We start from the raw sequence: 24,233 nt of genomic DNA on the forward strand, positions 1-24,233 counted from the left end.
GTGAGCAGGTGTGACATTAATGACAGATTCCTGAGTAGATTTCTCTTTTTGTATGCATGACTTTTTCATTTTATACCACTGGGTTTAGACGTATCCTTAATTCTCACTCCTGCGGTATAGTGTAGCGAGAGCATTGATTGGACACCAGAGAGCTTTCTGAATTAAATAAAAGGTGGCATGGACTTATAAGGTGATGGCATAAGTGTGAAGAGAGGGTGTGCGGTAGACAGAAAAAGACAGATCTGAATACATATGTCAAGGAAGGCTAATTAACACAGCAGCTCAGCAAAGCCTGCCCAGCTCCTTGAGAATGATAACCTGACGTGCCAGGAGGAAAGAGCTCAGTGTATGTATGGTTTGTGCTTGTTTGTGCATACACAAACCTTGCCAGTATTAACATTCTGCCCCTGGTGCTAAATGACCCAGCACATAATTACTAACTCTGAATTCCAGATGGCGAACAGAGGAGGCAATTGACAGGCGGACCAAGATTGTAGAGAAGCACAGCTCATTAGAAAAAATAGAAATTACACTTTTATGTAAGTTTGGAATCGCCTGTTGTATTGATGACTTTTCTTCAATAATGACTATCCTAACATGGATAAACACTATGTATTATTTACATTTGAAACAGTTTTGGACCCAAAAGCAGAACGATTAAATGATTAAATCTTCCATTTCGTCGATGTCCCCACAGTGTTGCATGACAGGGAAGAATACTGTTGTAACCACATTTCCCACAAAATATCCTTTGATTTTGAATATGTTTTTTTCAGTTTCAGATCATTACTGAACCACAACGGGGCAATTGGGCTCAAAATAGTTTGGGAACCCAGTTTTTCTTTCCAGTCTAATCAGTGGTTTGTCTGAATAGGTTTAAATTTTGATTTGTCTGTCGGATGTTAAGCTGTTATTCTTTGATCCAACAGCGCTAACCTTAGACCAACCTTCTATTTCTATTCTGAACTTTTAAGAATAGCTTTCCTAAGGGAAAAAGCCTGTTCAGGAGAGACTTCTTTAATAGTGAACAAAAAATAACAAATGTTGGCAATCAGGCCCCATTGTGTCATCGTATTTTAAGATGGTAGTGAAGCCATGAGTAGCATAGAATACCCCCCTGATGGAGGCACTGGTGGAGGTGTGAAAGTAATAAATAAATTGTGGAAATATCGAGCTCCTGACACTCTAATTAGAAGTACTAAATATTAATAAAAAATCTAAATATTCACTTTTAAATTGTGTTAAAAAACATAAAGTTTAAAATCATTTCAGAGTTCAAATGAACATATGAACATATCAAATGGATTCATCTGAGAGGGCACCCAAAAATCGAGAAAAAAAAAAGGTTGGAAACGACTGCCCTTATTGAAAAGAAAAAGAAATGCTAACTTCAGGAAAGGAAAAGCAGCCATATCACTATATTCTTGCCCTTTCAGCAACAGCACACTTGATGGACAAGAGCAGCGTTTGCAACACCAAGTCCATATCGGTGTAATGATTCAGGGCTTTGAAGCGTTTGCAGTCAAACCACCCAATCGTGTTCCCACTCAGAAAAATGCACAGGGGCACTAACCGGCCATCAATCTATCACTAGTTAGTAATGAAACAGAAATGTGCGCATCTGGAGAAATAGGCAACATGCAGTGCTGACAGTTAAGCACTTGTAAAGGCCATAAAACACAGTTCTACAGCCACTGTGCAACATCTGAAATAGATCTAAAATAGAGGGCCAATAAAAGTTATATCAAGGCGGTGAGGGAATGGTGTTTTTATGATGGAGTGTCAGTCCGAGATGAAAAAAATAACAGTGTGTGTGTGCGAGAAGGAGGCAAGGAAAGTGTGTGTGAAGAAGAAAGATGTCTGGGCATGTAGCAGTTTACTTGGGAGTTGTCATTTCAGCATGACACCTGGGTCCCATCTCTTGCACTCCTTCCCCTATTTTGTGTGCATGTGTGTGTGTCTATGTCTGCCTTTCACATTTCAACCTTGGTCAGTATCCTGTGAATCAACTGCTCCATCCACCCAGTACACATACGTAAATGGCAAAAGAGGTAATTTGTCTGTTTGCTCCCAAATGACCGATATGATATCACTATGGTGAAGGTCTGGTTAAGATTAGGACAATAAAACTAATTGAGTACAGTTGGTTTAAACCACTGTTGACTGAAGGCAACCATGTTTCCTTGAAATTATGTATATACTGTACATACTGCAAAATGTTGATACTGATCATACATTTTCATTGATAATGTTTTTCATTTGTTTTCCCACAGTGCCAAATTACAGTCACAAAAGCATGATTTTATGGCTATGTTGGGTGGTCACAACACTTTGGTTAGGTTAAGGAAAAATTGTTGTCTTGGTTAATATTTGATAAAGTCAACAGTGACTTAAAGGACGAGACAGAACATGTTAGCAGTATGGACATTTTTACTGAAACCACAATTGTTCCCTAACCTTCACTGAAGGGATTTTGTTGCCAAAACCAATCCACATTGGAGTATAGATACACACTTCCTTCGATTGAAAGCACTGTCTGTGAACGTAATCCATCTAACAATAACAATCCCCATCAAAACGGAACTGGAAAAACAACTCAGTAGTATATAAGTCATTTCTAGGAGACATGATTGCAGTAGGAGGTATATCGGAGATGGGATGCAACCCAGAAGCCTTCTGTGTTAAAGCCATTGTGTTATAACATTACAGTACTGAGAAAAATGAAATCATCATGAAAAGTGTAAACAGGGTTGCTTTAAGCATTTGAAAAAAACAACCCATGCTTCTGATTCTCTAAGGAGTACACTTCCCGCTCTGCACCACTCCATCCATCGTGCATCTCCTGCGCCATTTGCTCCCTTTCCTACCCTATCTTCATCCCTCCATCCACTCTGATTACGAATAATAATCACCATGTGTGATCCATCTGTTGTTGGACAAACATCAAATGAGTGATATCTGCCAAAATTCATTTGGCGAGACATCACCTTCAGCTGAGAGGGTGAGCTACAGAAGCTGAGAGTGTGCCGAGGCACAGCAGATGCTTTCAGGCACTCAAGCCTGCGCTCATCGTCCTCCCTCTCTGTCCTCGCATTCCCCATTCTCGCACATCTGCTCTGTCTGGTCTTCTTCCAGTCTCCTCCTTATATCCTGCCCTTTATCCTTCCCTCTACCCTCCCCTCTGTCCCGCCCTCGCCTTACTAAACCCATTAGCTGTGGTGCACACACACTGCTCCGTTATGTAAAGGCTGTGGTTTAAACACTGTATAGAGACCGGAGAGGAAGAGCTGTGGCAATAATGTGGTAGCCTCCCTAGAGCAACTATCCTCTGTGTCTAATAGGGTTATAAATAGTTATTGTGCCTTGCAAAGCAAGCACAATACTACTCTTCCTCGGGCTTATTATTGTGCCTTGCATAAGCAAGCACAATACTACTATTCCTCGGGCTTATTATTGTGCCTTGCATAAGCAAGCACAATACTACTCTTCTCTTATTATGCTTATTAAACTTATTATTCTTCCGCACGTTTTTTCGGCGCGCTTCTTCTCCCGCAGCTTTTGTCGCACATACACAAAAAAGGTATCAAAACGTGCGGCTCGGCCGGGAATGGTAGTGCTATGACTTTTCTAAGAATTTCGCCAAACGGTTTGCCGATAAATCGCCAAAAACCGGTCCAAAAAATGAATGGGTGTGTATTGCGAGAACCTCCAACCGAAAAAAACTGCCAGAGTGCGTGACATCATCGCTAGAGTGTGGGGAGAGGGAAAAATTTGTCGAAAAAATAAATTTGTAAACTGCTGTCATGGCCACAAATTTCACTCTACCGAAATAATTTATAGATAGAAACGTAGGTAAATCCGTTGGGGTCGCAGTGATACTACTGCTGAAGCTGTCAGACAAATAGTTTTGGCGGGAGACGCACTGATGCGCCAGCAACGCCCTCTCACGGCCCCATCTACTCCCATGTTAATTTTAGAGGAGGAATCTTGAAACACGCTCGTTGAACCTCTTCTCTCTCAATCTCCCCAGGTCACATTTTTTAACTTTAGCCACTGAAACTCGGCAGCGCTATAGTCAACAAGATGACGACGCCCGCGGTCTTTTCGGTTTTCATTTCGGTCGTTCCTGGCCATGCTTTTGAGGGGATTCATTTTAAATGTTTTCTGTCTCTCTGAGGAGTTAGAGACAGAGAGAGAGCGTGCGCAGCTGCTGTGGGCTCCCCTGATTGCCATGACAACCAAAGCCTGCTCACACACACACACACACACACACACAGCTAGCTACAGAGAATGACAAGACATTAATAAGCTAGCGCTAGCTGGCTAGCTAAAGACAATTAGCAGGTGGCTAACAAGCAAACAATTTAAAGCTGAATGATTTTAATATTAACACAAAATAAGAACAATACACCTTAAATATTTTACCCTACTATGAGCTGTTCCTTAATTTACATTAGCACTCCTTCAGGAGCATAATACAATTAAACACATTAACCAAAGCTAGCACTTAGCTAGCGATTAGCGCTTAGCTAGCGATTAGCATGTAGCTAGCGATTAGCGGTTAGCTAGCGATTAGCACGTAGCTAAGCACTAGCTTTGGTTTATGTGTTTATGTGTGCTAGCTCTAGCTAGCTAGCTAAAGAGAATGACATGATATTAATATGCTAGCGCTAGCTAAGGAGGATGACAGGTTATCAATATGCTATAGGGAGGATTACATGGCATTAATAATCTAGCGCTAGCTGGCTAGCTAAAGATAATTAGCAGGTGGCTAACAAGCAAACAATTTAAAGCTGAATGATTTTAATATTAACACAAAATAAGTTCAATACACCTTAAATATTTTACCCTACTATGAGCTGTTCCTTAATTTACATTAGCACTCCTTCAGGAGCATAATACAATTAAACACATTAACCAAAGCTAGCACTTAGCTAGCGATTAGCGGTTAGCTAGCGATTAGCACGTAGCTAAGCGCTACTTTGGTTTATGTGTTAGTTTACTCTAGCTAGCTAGCAAAGAGAATACATGATATAATATCAGCCTAGCTAAGGAGGACAGGTTATCAATATGCTATAGGGAGGATTACATGGCATTAATAATCTAGAGCTAGCTGGCTACTAAAGATAATTAGCAGGTGGCTAACAAGCAAACAATTTAAAGCTGAATGATTTTAATATTAACACAAAATAAGTTCAATACACCTTAAATATTTTACCCTACTATGAGCTGTTCCTTAATTTACATTAGCACTCCTTTGGGAGCATAATACAATTAAACACATTAACCAAAGCTAGCACTTAGCTAGCGATTAGCACTTAGCTAGCGATTAGCATGTAGCTAGCGATTAGCATGTAGCTAGCGATTAGCACGTAGCTAAGCGCTAGCTTTGGTTTATGTGTTTATGTGTGCTAGCTCTAGCTAGCTAGCTAAAGAGAATGACATGATATTAATATCCTAGCGCTAGCTAAGGAGGATGACAGGTTATCAATATGCTATAGGGAGGATTACATGGCATTAATAATCTAGCACGCACAAAATAATTAAAGGGGCTAACAACAAACAATTAAACAATATTTTAATATTAACACAAAATAAGAACAATACACCTTAAATATTTTACCCTACTATGAGCTGTTCCTTAATTTACATTAGCACTCCTCAGGACAAAATACAATTAAACACATAACCAAAGCTAGCACTAGCTAGCAATTAGCGATAGCACTTAGCTAGCGATTAGCGCACAGCTAGCGATTAGCGGTTAGCACGTAGACATGGTATTAACATATGGGCCAGAGCAAGGCACAATCAAAATTGCTTTAGGAATTTTCTAGTTATTATTCTTCTTCCGTACGTTTTTCGGCGCGCTTCTTCTCCCGCAGCTTTTGTCGCACATACACAAAAAAGGTATCAAAACGTGCGGCTCGGCCGGGAATCGAGTGCTATGACTTTTCTAAGAATTTCGCCAAACGGTTTGCCGATAAATCGCCAAAAACCGGTCAAAAAAATGAATGGGTGTGTATTGCGAGAACCTCCAACTGAAAAAAACTGCCAGAGTGCGTGACATCATCGCTAGAGTGTGGGGAGAAAGGAAAAATTTGTTGAAAAATAAATTTGTAAACTGCTGTCATGGCCACAAATTTCACTCTACAGAAATAATTTATAGATAGAAACGTAGGTAAATTCGTTGGGGTCGCAGTGATACCACTGCTGAAGCTGTCAGACAAATAGTTTTGGCGGGAGACGCACTGATGCGCCAGCAACGCCCTCTCACGGCCCCATCTACTCCCATATTAATTTTAGAGGACAAATCTTGAAAAACGCTCGTTGAACCTCTTCTCTCTCAATCTCCCCAGGTCACATTTTTTAACTTTAGCCACTGAAACTCGGCACTGCTATAGTCAACAAGATGACGACGCTCACGGTCTTTTCGGTTTTCATTTCGGTCGTTCCTGGCCATGCTTTTGAGGGGATTCATTTTAAATGTTTCTGTCTCTCTGAGGAGTTAGAGACAGAGAGAGAGCGTGCGCAGCTGCTGTGGGCTCCCCTGATTGCCATGACAACCAAAGCCTGCTCACACACACACACACACACACACAGCTAGCTACAGAGAATGACAAGACATTAATAAGCTAGCGCTAGCTGGCTAGCTAAAGATAATTAGCAGGTGGCTAACAAGCAAACAATTTAAAGCTGAATGATTTTAATATTAACACAAAATAAGAACAATACACCTTAAATATTTTACCCTACTATGAGCTGTTCCTTAATTTACATTAGCACTCCTTCAGGAGCATAATACAATTAAACACATTAACCAAAGCTAGCACTTAGCTAGCGATTAGCGCTTAGCTAGCGATTAGCATGTAGCTAGCGATTAGCATGTAGCTAGCGATTAGCACGTAGCTAAGCGCTAGCTTTGGTTTATGTGTTTATGTGTGCTAGCTCTAGCTAGCTAGCTAAAGAGAATGACATGATATTAATATGCTAGCGCTAGCTAAGGAGGATGACAGGTTATCAATATGCTATAGGGAGGATTACATGGCATTAATAATCTAGCGCTAGCTGGCTAGCTAAAGATAATTAGAAGGGGGCTAACAAACAAACAATTTAAAGCTGAATGATTTTAATATTAACACAAAATAAGAACAATACACCTTAAACATTTTACCCTACTATGAGCTGTTCCTTAATTTACATCAGCACTCCTTCAGGAGCATAATACAATTAAACACATTAACCAAAGCTAGCACTTAGCTAGCGATTAGCGGTTAGCACTTAGCTAGCGATTAGCGCAGAGCTAGCGATTAGCGGTTAGCACGTAGACATGGTATTAACATATGGGCCAGAGCAAGGCACAATCAAAATTGCTTTAGGAATTTTCTAGTTATTATTCTTCTTCCGTACGTTTTTCGGCGCGCTTCTTCTCCCGCAGCTTTTGTCGCACATACACAAAAAAGGTATCAAAACGTGCGGCTCGGCCGGGAATCGAGTGCTATGACTTTTCTAAGAATTTCGCCAAACGGTTTGCCGATAAATCGCCAAAAACCGGTCAAAAAAATGAATGGGTGTGTATTGCGAGAACCTCCAACTGAAAAAAACTGCCAGAGTGCGTGACATCATCGCTAGAGTGTGGGGAGAAGGGAAAAATTTGTTGAAAAATAAATTTGTAAACTGCTGTCATGGCCACAAATTTCACTCTACAGAAATAATTTATAGATAGAAATGTAGGTAAATCCGTTGGGGTCGCAGTGATACTACTGCTGAAGCTGTCAGACAAATAGTTTTGGCGGTAGACGCACTGATGCGCCAGCAACTCCCTCTCACGGCCCCATCTACTCCCATGTTAATTTTAGAGGAGCAATCATGAAACACGCTCGTTGAACCTCTTCTCTCTCAATCTCCCCAGGTCACATTTTTTAACTTTAACCACTGAAACTTGGCAGTGCTATAGTCAACAAGATGACAACGCCCACGGTCTTTTCGGTTTTCATTTCGGTCGTTCCTGGACATGCTTTTGAGGGGATTCATTTTAAATGTTTCTGTCTCTCTGAGGAGTTAGAGACAGAGAGAGAGTGTGCGCAGCTGCTGTGGGCTCCCCTGATTGCCATGACAACCAAAGCCTGCTCACACACACACACACACACAGCTAGCTACAGAGAATGACAAGGCATTAATAAGCTAGCGCTAGCTAGCTGGCTAGCTAAAGATAATTAGAAGGTGGCTAACAAACAAACAATTTAAAGCTGAATGATTTTAATATTAACACAAAATAAGTTCAATACACCTTAAATATTTTACCCTACTATGAGCTGTTCCTTAATTTACATTAGCACTCCTTCAGGAGCATAATACAATTAAACACATTAACCAAAGCTAGCACTTAGCTATTGATTAGCGATTAGCACTTAGCAGTTAGCTAGCGATTAGCGCTTAGCTAGCGATTAGCATGAAGCTAGCGATTAGCGGTTAGCTAGCAATTAGCACGTAGCTAGCGATTAGCACGTAGCTAAGCGCTAGCTTTGGTTTATGTGTTTATGTGTGCTAGCTCTAGCTAGCTAGCTAAAGAGAATGACATGATATTAATATGCTATAGGGAGGATTAATGGCATTAATAATCTAGCGCTAGCTGTCTAGCTAAAGATAATTAGCAGGTGGCTAACAAGCAAACAATTTAAAGCTGAATGATTTTAATATTAACACAAAATAAGTTCAATACACCTTAAATATTTTACCCTACTATGAGCTGTTCCTTAATTTACATTAGCTTTCCTTCAGGAGCATAATACAATTAAACAAATTAACCAAAGCTAGCACTTAGCTAGCGATTAGCGCTCGCTAGCGATTAGCGCTTCGCTAGCGATTAGCACATAGCTAGCGATTAGCGGTTAGCTAGCGATTAGCACGTAGTTTAGCGCCAGCTCTGGTTAATGTGTTTATGTGTGCTAGCTCTAGCTAGCTAGCTAAAGAGAATTAGTAGGTAGAAGAAGGTATTAGAAGGCTAGCTAATTAATTTAAATGCCTTGCTTGCTAGAGAGGATAAGCTACTAATGTTCTAGCACAAGCTAGCTAGACAGAACAAGGTATGAATGTGCTAGCACTCGCTAGCTAGAGAGGACAAAGGATTACTGTGCTAATTAAATGTCACAAAAGACACTGAAATTCTTAATTAGCCATCTATTTCAACTTGTTACACATGACACAAGTAATACAGATTTAGTAATGTAATAAAACATCAAGTTAGATTTATTTTGTGAGGAAGAAGACACTCAGACTGTTGTAACTGCCTATGACTGCACAGTAAGAATAGTTTTCTTTCTTAATTATGTATTATTTATTAATATAAATATTGTTATTCATGTTATTGATAGCATTACTTATTATTGTTATTATTATTATTACTATTATTATCATTATTATTATTATAACTACATACTTATTATTCCCACCATTGTGGTTATTACTTATTTAGTTACTTTAGCAATTTTAATTAAACCATGACCCTTCCTGCATTATCCCAGGACAATATTATGCCAAACTCCATTTAAGAAATACCATATGTTAACAATTATTTGCGCTTACATAAAAGCACATAACTGTAGAAACACAAGAAAAAACTCATCATATCTCAACAGTCTTCTTGTTAATTCGGCATCAATATAATACATAAATACCAACTTTTTGGCCGACTTTGTCGCATCAACTCGTTACCGGCCTCACTATTTCAGTGGGAGAAGATCGTGGCAATAGATGGAAAAAACAAGATTTGTCATTAAAATACGTGGTTGTTAGTGGATCACGCGGACGCCGAATTAAACACAGGTGTCTCCCCTCATTGTACTGTAAACTACTCGGCAGTGTCAGTAATGTATGGGCCAGTGTCACGGGCCAGAGCAAGGCACAATCAAAATTGCTTTAGGAATTTTCTAGTTACGATATTACTCCCTTGTTCATACATAAGTAACTTCTGCCATGCAGCTGAAATAATCTGCATGACGTCTGATAAGATCATAGGAAAGGAGATGATTTTCAAAAACAATAATTCATGAAAACCAATGAGATGTTTAGACAGTTTTCTGAAGGCATGAGCATGGAAGTACACCTCATTATCCAGACAAATAGATGTTCACTTAGGCTACTCATACATAAACATCTCAAGTAACCTTATGTCTATCTAAAGAACCCTGCCATGCATATTTTAGCTTGCTGAATTAATGGCCTCTTCTACCCTCACTATGTGTATGCAGCTAAACACTGGAGCAATTGTGAAACTGTGGAAACAGTACTGAACAAGGATAGTGATTACAAATCAGACAATTAGACAGTTAAGCTGGCCCAAAAGTAATTAACATTTAGCCCCATCAAACAACAAAATGACTATATTAAAAAGAGTAGTTACAGATTATACTCCAACAATTGCATTTGAGGAGTAGATACAAATGCTTGGAAATATTTGCTTGGTCACAGATATGACAAAATGGTGGATGTAACAATGTCAGTTAAACTTCTATGGAACTGTGCCAGTAGTGAAACGGCATAGAGTCAATTTTCAAAATAAAATACCGCATGCAGGCTCCATATCGAATTTTCCGCTACATCAACATTGTGGCACCAGGCCTGAAGTCAATCAGTCACTGGAGGGTTCGATTGTAAGCATAGAAATACATCATCCATTTCTCCAAAGGCCTGTTGTTCCAAATAATGGGCCGTTGGGACAATGGGCAGTCCCCAGCCCTTATTGGTCATACCCGAACAAGTAGCTCTGACAGCAACATTCCTGAGTACATTTAATTGGGGAAGTGTGGTTTTATTGCTCATTAATTTAACTTATGGTTTGTAAGAGATATAATGTAATATTTCTCCCTTTAAAAGTGACCTAGTCTTGCTTTAAAGCGAGCCTTTTGTTGAGCAACAGCTAATGTGGCCATTGCTGAATGCCAGAATATCCATTTGCCAGCATTAGCCATCACAAGCTTCTCGTCGAACCAAAAGAAGTTAGGCTGAATCAGCAAAACCCCAACAGTGTGTTTTATTGCTTATGAATAAAACTTTGTTTGTAAGAGTTGTAATTGTGTTATTTCTTCTTCCATCAAAGTTAACATTGCCTCACTTTGACTTCAGACTGCCTACTTCAGCTAACTTTTAACTGTTTTCAAAACCATATCACAAACAATCTGACAGGTAGCAGTTGGTTTATACAAATTTTTAATTTTGGTACGCTGTTAAAATCAACTTGGGAGAGACCTGGCGTAAATTTGTGAAAAATCCACAAGTCACAAACTTAACTAATCCAACACCTGTCCCACTTTAACAAAGTCTACTGGAGAATTCCTCACAGTCTGTGCATAGAAGCAGGGATATAAAGCTGCATCCCAGATCAGACATTATGATTCTGGCAGTATCCTCTGAATTTAGAGCGTTGGGCTGTTTAGTAGTTGTTAATGAATGTTGGAAGTCAGTACGGGAAGGAATACAAATTAGATTTTGTCGTGCACAGTGGGTGTGCACAGTCAGAACCCAACTCATATTTTCAGACCAAGAACCTCCGTACTGCAGAGCAATCTTTTGTTTTTATTCATTTTTTTTTTTTTTTAATGGTCTCTCAGCAATCATTATAATAAATAAATAATAAACAAGTAGCTCTAGTTTGTGGTCTGCATGTGTGCCACATTTACACCTGCCCCTTGATACTGTAAACCCAAACAATTGGACTTATTAATAATGCTAAGTGCGGTTAACTATGTTAAAGTGAAAATCATCTGTCACAGTCACACAGCTACCGCCAATATTTAGCACATGGAATAGCATCTCGGCAGTTTCAGAAAACTGACAAGATTTCCTTTCACTAACTAACCAAATCTCTTCCTTTCTTCTCTTTTGTTTGTCTCAGAAATCCTGACAAAGGCCTTCAGTTCCTGATCTCTCGAGGCTTCATCCCAGACACACCCATTGGCGTGGCCCACTTCCTGCTACAGAGGAAGGGCCTGAGCCGACAGATGATAGGAGAGTTTCTCGGCAACAGCAAGAAGCCCTTCAACAGAGATGTCCTAGAGTGAGTAGAAACACATTACTTCATGAAACCGTTTTAGGATCATTTACTCCTCATAAAGTGATTCTCCTTGGTAATCCCTACATGTTCTGGGAGATCAGGGGTCAGGGTCAACTACAGGACTGGATGTGATAGGGGATTTGGCACAAGGAAAGTCCATAGCTTTAGTAGTCACAATATAGTGGTTTATACATTTTTCAACTCTATCCTGGGGTTAGATGATTCCCTTAATCTAATCTAAACGTGAAGCCTAAAGTATAACTTCAACATCCACTTATATCAAAGCGGTTGTTTTTGCAGACACTGGCATTTCATTATAGTTTTCATCAGAGTAAACAAACTAGCAGAAACTGAAATGTCATGATCTGACAAATAAGCCCTTATCCGACTGCAACTTGTAAATCTAGGTTGACTTGGAAAACAGATTATAGAAGTTGGATTACCAACTGATAAAACAAAAATAAAATAAATTCAGCTGATAATGAAAAGATTATTTTTGAGATTTAACCCTAATTAGTTTATTTTCTCAGACTTAAAATTAAAGACACATTTTCTGGAAATAACTCTAGAAAAAAAATCTAAATAAAAATGAGTTATGCGAAGACAAAATCATGGATCAGTTTTTTTTTCTTCACATTTTTTGTACAATCTGTTCTTTACAACAGAATAAAAATAAAAGGACATAAATGCCCTGAATGAGTATATAAGACAGATGCCTCCTTCTTATGTGAAGACACTGTAGACGTGCACACATGAGTCACATCACCCTTTAATTCCAGGTCCTTAATCTAATTGACATTATTTCCTTCAAAACTGCAGAGGTTTTTTTTTTCCTTTCTCTTTTCCATCTTTCAATATCTCCCTTACTTTATCTCAGTAATTGTCTTTTCTATTCTATTACATTCCTCTCATTCACCAGTTACCTCTAAATGTGCATATTGACTGGAGGAGGTACTGCAGATCTTCCCTTTTGTCCAAGAACACACTTTTAGTCTTTGCAAGGTCACGACACAGCACTCTGCCAAGTCTCTCTCCCCCCCCCAGGTCGCTCCTCATTTAATATCCATATATTTTCTAATGGATGCTAGCATGGTTTCAAACGCACTGTTTTAACAGGATTATGCTTTTAAGACTTCCAACTCCAATTTGCAGTGCAGATATAGTCAGTGCAGGTGACATTGGGTCATATAGATGTATATTCTCCCACAGAGCAGTCATACAGTCGCACTCTGAGTGGAAGTGATGTTGAAGAAGAACATGATATGAGAGTGCAAAGTGTGTGTGAGAGCACTTTCGATAAAGTGTAGTCACAGGAGAGTGGGTGAGGGATTGCAGTCTAATGTGAAAATCACTCATGGTGATTTACTGAGCTTGAATTTGTGTGTGTGTGTGTGTGTGTGTATGTGTGTGTGAAATCATGTGACTTCTGTGTGTGTATTGGGAGGGTTTGAATGCATGCGTGTCTATATTTGTGTATGTCCTGAATCTACATCCTCTCCATATAAAGCTAATTCTCTTCATTCTCTTCACATTTCTGTAAGCATAAACAACCATAGTTAAAACGTCTCAAGTCAATTAAGCCAAATTGTGGTTATAGATTTAGGTTCCAAGAAATGTGGCACCCCGAGGACTCATTTGCTGATAATGTAGTGTACTTGTTAAGCAGGAAAAATGAGATCTGTTTTCATCCTGTCATCTACTCATTGGTTGCTCAAAATATGGTTCCATCTGGCCTGCTGTTTCTTTTTATTTGAATTGTGTGTGTGTGTGTGTGTGTGTGTGTGTGTGTGTGTGTGTGTGTGTGTGTGTGTGTGTGTGTGTGTGTGTGTGTGTGAACATACATTTTAGGCTTGCTGTGCAGACAGATGTGTCTGTTTCCCTGCCAGGTACTGTATACTGATCAACAAAGTGTATATGCATGTGTGTTCGCCCGTGCGTGTGCGTTACTGCGTTTGACTGTGTATGGGAAGGAGACGGGAGGGGGAGGAGAAGGCTGATGTACTCAGGCTAGAGAGCATCTCGTCTGACGTTACATAAACAAGGAGTGACAGCCGGGGAAAGGAGGGAGGGACGGTGGTGGAGCGAGGAAGTGAGTCATGAAGAGGGCGATAAGAGTGGCTTGCCAGTCAAGAGGCCTGATCAAGAGGGGGATCGAGTCAGAGTCACTGTAAGCTTTACCTTCATAAGCACTGTGTGAAAATGGTCTTTAAATGTAATCACTGGTAGGAAATAATACACGGCTGAACTCTCCTGCCAGTCATGGGATGATTATTAATCGCATTAGCTGTATTAATGGATGTTGGTCGCCCAAAACCCCACAGGATGAGTGGGTAAAGATAATCGATGGATGTCTGTATTTGTACATTAGAAATAGCAGCATCCACTATCATACTAATAGCAGTAATAGTGACGACTGTGACGTTCAAAGTAAAATACATAGTAGAAGCAATCAATTTACAGAAGACGTGACAGGAGTACTGACAACCACATAAGTAGCTACTGTACAAACATCAATCAAGTCGGAATAGTTTTATACTACTAGTATGTGTAATAGTAACACAGCACAAGTAGTAAAGTTAATACTGACTAAAATACTACTAATAATAGTAGACACTGGACAAATGCTAGTTGTAGCTGTAGTAGTAGATAGCTGTAGTAATATTAGGAGACTAAATAAAGCAGAGGGCTTTGCAGTGTTTGTAATAATAGTTTTAATATACTGTGAGTAGGTTTTACTCAACAGGGGGAGCAGAGGGAACAGTTAAAGTAATAGCGATTAGTAGTATAAGTCATACACATAGGACAAGTAGTTAAAACTGTAGTAGTAGTATCTTTGGTAGTATTGGTAAACGTAGTTGTAGACATGGTCGAGTAGTAGTACTAGAAAGAAGTAACAGTAGTAGTAGTAGTAGCTGCAACGTAGTAGGAGTAGGAGTAATACGCATATCACTAGTAGCAGTGGTAGTTGATGTAGTTACAGTACTAGTAGTAAAACAATGAATGTGTAGCAGTAAAGTAGTAGTAGTAGTAGTAGTGACCAGAGTAATACGCATGGCTAGTTGTTGCAGTAAAAGTCACAGCAGTGGTAGTAGCTGGAATAGTGACTGTAGTAGTAGTGGAACTAGTGGCGGCCATAGAAGTAGTAGTAGTATATGTGTTTGTATACAGTTTGTGGTTTTCTTACGGTTAACCATGTTTTGCCCTGATCTCGTGTTGTACTACCACAGCATCAGGCAGTACTGTAGACTCAGCTATCTGACTCTTTTCTGCCAGAGCAGCATGTGTCACAGTCAAGTACTCACCTCATTAACTCGCTTTGTTCACAGTAATCCATCTTCATGTAGTGTGTGTGTGTGTGTGTGTGTGTGTACGTGCAAGAACCCCAGTGTTTTCTTAGAGTACAACAAATAGAAAAGATCTGAAGCAGAAGGCTGTGTCTTGACACCACCACTAACTTGTATGTTTTTAAGGATTTTGAGCTCAACAACATCATCTTTCGTTTGAACGTGCGTCATAACCATCAATAGGGCATCAAAAATTAAGGTTATCTCGAGCTGGAGCGCATAGGTTGGGAGTAAACCACATGAAAGCAGATCCGATTGTTCAAAAAAATGACTTTAATTTCATACTTCGATTATCATTTCACTTTGTACCTCGATGGAACATGTCACATCAAAGCGAGGAAAACTTTAAAACCTTCCAACTTGTTTTCAAAGTCACCTTTTACTTAAGAACCTCATTTCACCTCCGACTCGCCCAAGTTGTACTTATACCGCCTGAACTCATTGGACAGGATATTTTGCCTTTTTAATTAAAGTCATTAAGCTGGGGTTGTCAGGTAATAGGAGGATTTTCTGCTCGGAGGGACTGTATGCGAGTACGTGAGCGTGTCTGTGTGTCTCTTGGCAACTGTGGCGCGGAGAAAATAGCCGGGCCCAGTCCTTATCCCTGGTGTCCGTGCGTGTCTAATACCTGCAGAGTGACCGGGAAGCACACGAGTGGACTTCTTTTATCTTAGTTGTCCATCCACAAATCCAGCCATGCCATCAGTGAAGAGGCAGCCACTTGCATCATGTTGATATATTGTTAGAAAGTTTGCTAGAAATGTAATATATTTTCTTTTTCCCCCATGTCTTCCTTTCCATGTGTCATCCCTTCCCCACTGTGCTTAACAGTTGTGTAGTGGATGAGATGGACTTCTCAGGTATGGAGCTGGACGAAGCACTGAGGAAGTTTCAGGCCCACATTCGCGTCCAGGGAGAAGCCCAGAAGGTGGAACGTCTTATTGAGGCCTTCAGGTAATTATAAAAAGCAGCTGCTGTGAGAGTCGGGGTTTATCTTGCATTGTTCTCACCGTAAAATAAATGCATTAGCTACTAGTTGTACAAAATTCCAAAAACTGAATTTGGGTATGGTTTTCTTGTATTCATTTAACGTACTTACTTGCGTAGTGTGCTAATTTCGCAAGCGTATTGTTGTCTCAAATCGAGAATGATTATTGATCGCGTCATTCTACCGCATCACCTTCTTCTTACGGGGATCTGCTATATGATTCAGATTACACTCCAGAAACCCCAACCAAACTCCCGCTAGTCAACATTACATTTGCCAAACACGTCAGTTAGTCTCATCTTCAAAGCATTTTATCTTGTGACATTAAAACTGAAGGATATTGTAGGATAATTATCTGAGGATGCTAACTTTTTGCCTCATACATGAAGTGTTAGCCATAGTCTTTTACCATAATGTCATGTAGCCAACAAGTGCATATTTAAACCCCTTTACAGGGTTCTGGTTTTAAAAAGAGTCAGCTGGAAATATTTTTAACCAACTCATAAAGCAAATGTCAGCTAGAGCTAATAAAATCTGCTAGTGACATTTGTAATTTCAGCTGACAAAAAAAAACTTGATTTTGTCTACCTCTTAAACCAAGGACCCACTGTTTACAAAATGACTGAGTTTGAGTAGTGTTTTTGTAGACTGCATTTCTACCGTGCAAGAAAAATTAGCTTGAAAAGGCGACCACTAGTGAATAGATCATGCGAGAACCAGAGACTGACCATGTATGACAAATATATTAATATTCAGACACATTGTGCCGGGAGAATAGTTGCTTTGGAGGAGTTGAATATAAATATTCATCATCCTGTAGGTTATGCAAAAAACCCCTCATTTGTCCTACTGGTGTGGTGTCATTTGTTTTCTACTATAATGCAACACTGGGTGTGTTGATATTTGAGTGCATGTAAAAAGTGAAATTAAATTCTGTCACTCAAGAAGAAATTACCTCTGGGCCAAACGTGTCTTGCAATGCTTTAAGATGCAATTCAGAGGTTTTTTGATCATGAAAAAAGCATACATTAAGTTTTGAAGGCGTGCTGAGAGGTAAAGATGGGGATTTGAGATTTGTTTGTGAGATGTAAGCGAAGGTTTTGCGCTTTTTTTAATGAGTAGGACACAACTGGGCTCACAAATACGCAAAGTGGGAACATGAAAACAAGCTAATATAATTAATAATATAATTTAATTAAAAAAAACAACAGTTTGTGTGAACAATCTAAACTATATGTAAGAAGTAATGGAGAAATCAACCTTGAGCATAAATATGCATGAATCACACACACACACACACACACACACACACACACACACACACACACACACACATATGCTCTCAACAGTCAAGTCTCACTGCCTCGTCTCACCAAACACACATGCACACTTTTTTTGTCCTCTCTGCTACAATACAATGTTGACAATGCAGCCCTCATCTAAATAGCCAGGCAGGATGTAATTTCTGGCCACAATTTGTGACAGAGAGACTATTTGCAGTGCAGCTGTGGCACTGTGTGTTAATGCTAACTGTTTGCAGTAGCCCCTCTGGAGTAACAACCACCTGTCACAGTTGTCGAGGTGCCCAATGAGGAGAAAAACGGCGGCATTGTCATAGTCAGTGGGCAGAGAGGTTGGCGCTGGTAATGTTTGGACATCAGGCTGGCTCTGCGTGTTATCGGGAGCAAGAGAGAGGGGGAGGACGAGGGGGTGAGGAGACATGGACTGGGAAAAAAAGGAAGGAAGGAAGGAAGGGGAGAAAAGGAGCGAGGGAGGAAGGTTTATAAATATCCAGCGTTGCGTAACCGTCACTGCCTCTCTGTGCCTGCCTCCCCTGCTCCTGGGCTTTGATATGCCTCCAAACACACACACACACACACACACACACACACACACACACACAGAAAGAGAGAAATCTCCAAAGTAAGTGAAGGGGATTTGAAGCAGCAGTGAAAAAGAGTGAGGGGAAAAGTGAAAAGCAGCCAGCAGCCTCAGTATCTGCTGCGTCAGTGTGCTAATGAATGAGCAAATATGAGCCAGCTCCCAATGCTGCAGATTTATATTTATATTCATGTCTGCATTACAGTGTAGTTTCCAGACATCCATGTTTACTCACCCCGCAGTCACATACAATTGCTGTGTTTTCTATTACGGTTATTATAGATAAAGATCGTGCAACTTGTGTAATCTTGCACCAAAACCCATCTTCGCTGAGTACATAATGACTGTTGGATTACGCCGTGTTTAGCAATCTGTAACAAAGGCAAAATTGGTTTGGAAGACAGCAACAAATGCCAAATTTGAAGACTGCCAAATCCATTTCAGCGAGCAGCTTCATGTGCCATTTTACCCTCTCGTTTTTTCATTTTTCATTTTTCCACGTCTTTCTGTGCAGAGTAAGCGCACACTTAGACAGAAAGCAGCATACATGGAGGCTTTTTCGCTGCATGGTGCTACAGTACATTAGGATTTACAGACAAGGGCATAATTACTGGTTGCTGTCGAGTCACGGTTTTCAGACACGAAGATGTGGATAAGCATCTGTGCAGCCCTGTGATTATCATGCTAAAACAAATACCGCGTGATGAGAAACACACATGAAAGCGCTGCTGCTGGAAGTACACACACAATTGTGGGGTTGGGAGTGCAGGAGTTCTTCACCAAACAAAGTCCTCAAGTATACGACACAAGTAATATAAGTATTATTTATATAAGTTATAACATACGTAAGTATGTTATCATGTTTTCCCTAATGGTAGTGTACCAAAAAAGTAGCCACATAACTACTGTGACCCAAAACCTCCTAGTACCTTTGATAACTATTCTGCTAAATAATAAACTAAGAATTCAAACTACCATTTCCAATATTAACAAAGGGTTTTATTTCTACTACAACGAGCACTATCTTCTGTTGCATTATCTTTGATTCAGGATGAATTTTAGGAGAATTATCTAACTAAAAACAGCAAAATTGTTTGATTTTTACCTGAAAAAGCATAGCAATTGAGGAACTTTTTTCAGCCCTGAGTTGTGTCTGTAGTTTTCCTCACAAACATATAGCCCCAGTAACCTCCACCAAGAAGGTAGGGTAGCTTGAATGTCGCCTGAGTAGCAAAAAAAAGGCAGGAAATCATTTTTTCTACTGCTTGTAGAGTTAGTTTCTCCTTTTCATAGTCTTGAAAAGCTTAAGCAGCATTGGAAAGCACATTAAAAGTCTGTGTGTGTGTGTGTGTGTGTGTGTGTGTGTGTGTGTGTGTGTGTGTGTGTGTGTGTGTGGAGAGAGACAAGGTATGAATCTACTGTATGCATACTAATATTTGTGTCTTTACTCAGTCCCACAGAGACATTAGTTTCCAATCATGTGGCTCAGTGAGTCTGCAAAACGGTGCTACAGGCCCAATGTGGAAATGATGACAGATTAAAGTAACAATTACAGTATACACTCCAACACTGAGCCCACAGGGTCCCACACACACCTTCTCATTCTCCTTTCACTCTGTATATTCCTGTCTCTGATTACTCATTCACTGTAGATATTGTACTATTGTATTATTCATCCCACAACCAGGAAGTATCCATGCACCTCACAGAGAAACAATTTATTTGCCTCCTCTAGGCACTTCTTTCTTAAAACACACATATGCAAACACCCCAAAGTGGGTTGTCTACAAATCTTTTAGATTCATGTCTTCCATAACCACACGGTGCGCAGGCATTTCCATTCTCCACCTCTTATATTTAGGGGTTTTTTTTTGGGAACTACATCAAACCGAGCCTGGCCTCTGTCGCGTTCTTTCGCAGAAAAAGTGCCTCGTAAGGGATTTCACATTTCAAACTTCATATTTCTTCTCTCCGGCACAAAAACAAACTGCATAAATCCAACAACCAGGCACATAAATGTTGGAAAATGTTTAACTATGGCTAAGGGCTCAGCGGACTCACCCAAGATAAAGTCAGAAAACCGACCCTTTTTTTTTCATGTGAGCGTCCAATCCAGTGAGACAAATGTGTTTATACAGAGGGACACAGATTCGGCAGAGTGGTCACTGTGAGGTTCATTGTTGCTGAGGGGCAGCTAACAGCTTCAGATGAGGCCACGAGCTAAATTAAAGCCATAACTCTTATTTCGGTGCGACACTCACACTCAGCCTGTGCCAAGGCATTCATGAGCATGAGCAGTGTGTTGATGGATGCTTTTAACGGAGGATAACATATTATCTGTGCCTTTTTTCCCATCTGTTTTTCCTTCCTATACCTGTCCCTTGTGTTTTTCTAATTCATCTCTCTTTCTGTAACCCTAACTGGCCTCGCAGATCCTATCTTCTTCTCCCTCCCTCTCTGTCATCCCTCCATGTTTGTGTCCTCTGTCATGACCCAAATCTATTACTACAAACATTCATCCCTCTCTTTTCCTTCTTTACCCTCCACCCTTTGCATCATCACTCCTTACATAATTTTGGTCTCGTTTCCCCCTTTTTTTCTCTCTGAATCTAACCCTCTTCTTTGTCTCTTGACGCCAACAGTCAGCGCTACTGCATGTGTAACCCCGACGTGGTGCAGCAGTTTCACAACCCAGACACCATCTTCATCCTGGCCTTCGCCATCATTCTGCTCAACACCGACATGTACAGTCCCAACATCAAGCCAGACCGCAAGATGTTGTTGGAGGACTTCATTCGCAATCTAAGAGGTAAGTGACACTGTGTCGGCTCGAGGAATGTGAGTTGGATTTGTAGAAATTTGGCCATAAAGTATTGGACAAATTAAAAGTTTTACCTGATGATGGCACTAGGTGAAAAGTCAGAGGATGGCTAAAGTTATTACATTTATTCCAGGGAAGAACATGAATATGCGACCCAAATTTCATGGCTGTCCATCCAGTGGTTGTCAGGATAAGTCATTAAAAAATGCTCGGCGCTAGAGAAGAAGTCTGGGGTTCACCAGAGTCAGTAGGCTTCCTCCTTTGTCTTGGCAATCCATCTAATAGTATGGGATATTTCAGTCTGGACCGAAGTGGTGGAGAAAAAGACAGACTGCATTGCTCAGAGACGTTGCCAATGCTGTTCATAGAGCCGTTGCAGTAGCACAGTGAAAAATATGGTTAACAAATACGGTATCTTACGCCCTCAGTGCTGGGATATTTGTTTATGCCAACTGAATACCACCAAAAACTGGAATAAATTACCGCAGACAAGAGGAAAATTGAAACACCCCATAGTTATAGTGTATGGCTTTCAATTTGAATTTACTCTATGGCACAAGATGCTAAAAAATGCTCACCAATGGCCGATATACAATATATGACTAACTGTACAGAGGTGCTGTTCCAGAAGAGAAGAGAAATGATTGGATTTAACTACAATGTAGCCAAAAGATATATATAAGAAATCAATATTACTCAGAAACCTTTCCTAAATATCTCCTGTTGGGGGCTTTAAACAAGGCAGCTGACCCCACATATATAAATCAGGGAAAGTGAGTCAGTGTCCAACAGTGTTTGGATCAGTATCAAATCAAACCGCCCTGCATAAATTTAGCTGATAAAAATAAGGCTGAATTTCTATCCTTGCCCACCATGCTTTACATATTCACAACTCATAGTGACACAGACAGAAAGCACCTGTAATTCTTGTCTCCCATATGCAGACAGATGCTCATTCGCCGAGCGGGATTGCGGGATAGACGGTCGCGTCGTAGTTATGTTCTCCCTCTGCGCAATCAATCAGGGAACACTCAGGTCGATGCAGAACAACTTTAATAGATTCATCCAGACTGTTCCCCACAATTAAATTAAGTTGGAAAATCAATTTCGGCATCTTATGCAAATTAAAATATGCCACTCTGTCTTGGCCTCTCTATTTGTCTTCAGCTCAGTTTACTATGTTTTCTCTGTCTATCCATTCTCTTATCTTGTTTTGTCTCAGTCAGAATATTATTTTGTCTGTTTATTCATCTGTCTTTCCTTGTTTATATTCTCCCAGTTTCTATCTCTCCTCTTTTATACTCACTCATGTCTCTCATACACAGTGACAGAAGAATAGCTCACTCAAATAATTGGCTGAGGTGAAATGCAATTATGCGCCAGAAACCAATTGTAATGAAGAACCATAGAACATTCATTATCTCAATTAAAACAGACTGTCAGTGTCAAAGCTATTTCACAATGGGCCAACATAATATAAACCAGCTTCCACCATAAATTAATCCAGTATGTCAGCTCATTAAAAAAATGAAAATTGTTGTGTCTCAGTTACTGGATGCTTTGTTTTTAGGGAGGGTGGCTCTGATTTGCACAGTGACTTCACATCACCTTTTAAGTTCGATATGGTGGGCTGCTGGTTCATCAATAGGCCTTGTGACAAGCCAAATTTACACTTGGGATGATGAAAACAGGAGGAGACAGGGAAGGAAGAGGCCTGGCCACAGGGGGAACATGGGTAGTCTACAGCCGTGCTGGCAGCTCTGTGGAGTGTACTCGGGCCCCGCAATGCTTTGAGCTAAATGCTTATGTCAGCTTGCTAACATCCTGATATTGAAATGGTATAATGTTTACCGTGTTGACCATCTTAGCTTAGCATTCGCTACGCTACGTGAAAAGTATGAATATATCAAATATGGCAGGTGGTGCTAGAGGAAAAGTAATTTTTTGGGGGGAGGTTTATCATCTGGAGGCCGTGAATGTCTGTTAAATAAAGTTGTGCCAACCCCTTTAGAGAATAGTTTTTTAGGATAGATTGAAATTATGTCCTGCTAGTGTTACTCAAATACATATCAGAAGGCCACCAATTAGCATTAGGATTCATCCTCTGAGAACCATGGTCTGTACCAAATGGCATAGCAATCCATCTGATAGCTGCCTTATACATTTGACTAAAAACCAAAAAGGTCAACATGCTGGTGGCACTTGAGATTAAGTCAGAGGATCAGAAAAGTAAATAGGATTCATCTTCTGGGGACCACGAACGTCAGTACAAAATTTCATGTCAATCCTTTATATATAGATATTTCAGTCTGGACCAAAGTGGTGGACCAATCAACCATCATTGCCATGCAAAGAGTCATGCTGATAGCATGGCTAAAATAAAATCAGTGAAGTCATGAGGAGTGTAAGGAAAGTGAAAGAACTGGCAGAAGAATAAAAAAAAGGAGACGTTCAGCAAAAAGATGTAACTTATTAATCTGACACTTTACACACATTTGCCCCTGGACATCTCCTCCTCTCCCTCTGACTCCATAATGTGCAGCGATGTCTCAGCAGTGTCCCAGGGTGCCTCACTGTCAACGGCATCACTTGTGGCGGCTTCATTTTCCCCAAACACATCCTGCCCCATTGAAAACGTAATGTACCACACAGCGCGGTACAGCTGTGCTGATATAATGGGGAGCATCTTGAGGGCAACCTTTCAGCCTAATGACATGCAGCTCTACCTGCGTCGAAATGCCACGGCCTTGAACTGCACTGTGTTCCAGACAGAAAATCTTCTATGAGTGAGGCGAGGGTGTTAACCTTTTACTTGCCAATTAACCTCCCATCACGCTGCCTTCTGTCATTATTTAATGGAGACAATAAAAGACAGAAAGTTAAAGAAGGACAGACAAGGAGACTGAGAGAAAGAGCCCTCATTTGCTCTGAATATTGACTATCCCCCCCCCAACTCCTTGAATGTCATATAACAAGGCAAAACCGATGTGTGATTACAGCCAAGTGTGTAATATTTTTGCGATTTTTTTTTAAATGCACCCTTATGTGTGTGTTTCTTCTTTTGGCAATGACACACACCCTGCTGTATTCAAGCCACAGAAGAAACACCGTGTCTCCTCTACGCCTCTTAGAACAACCGTCACTCCATAT

At 40.3% G+C, this 24,233-nt stretch overlaps 1 protein-coding gene across 4 annotated transcripts in view; it reads left to right on the plus strand.

Moving 5' to 3' along the window:
- iqsec3a (IQ motif and Sec7 domain ArfGEF 3a) overlaps positions 1-24,233 on the plus strand; it is a 105,740-nt gene that overhangs the window by 64,394 nt on the left and 17,113 nt on the right. For all 4 annotated transcript variants that reach the window (XM_051391945.1, XM_051391944.1, XM_051391946.1 and 1 more), the window contains 3 exons: positions 11,891-12,052; positions 16,225-16,347; positions 20,905-21,071. In XM_051391945.1, the coding sequence (XP_051247905.1) occupies positions 11,891-12,052; positions 16,225-16,347; positions 20,905-21,071 (452 nt within the window). The remainder of the gene's footprint in view (positions 1-11,890; positions 12,053-16,224; positions 16,348-20,904; positions 21,072-24,233) is intronic.

Source organism: Dicentrarchus labrax, unplaced genomic scaffold (assembly GCF_905237075.1).
Source record: "Dicentrarchus labrax unplaced genomic scaffold, dlabrax2021, whole genome shotgun sequence".
NCBI classification, from domain to species: domain Eukaryota; kingdom Metazoa; phylum Chordata; class Actinopteri; family Moronidae; genus Dicentrarchus; species Dicentrarchus labrax.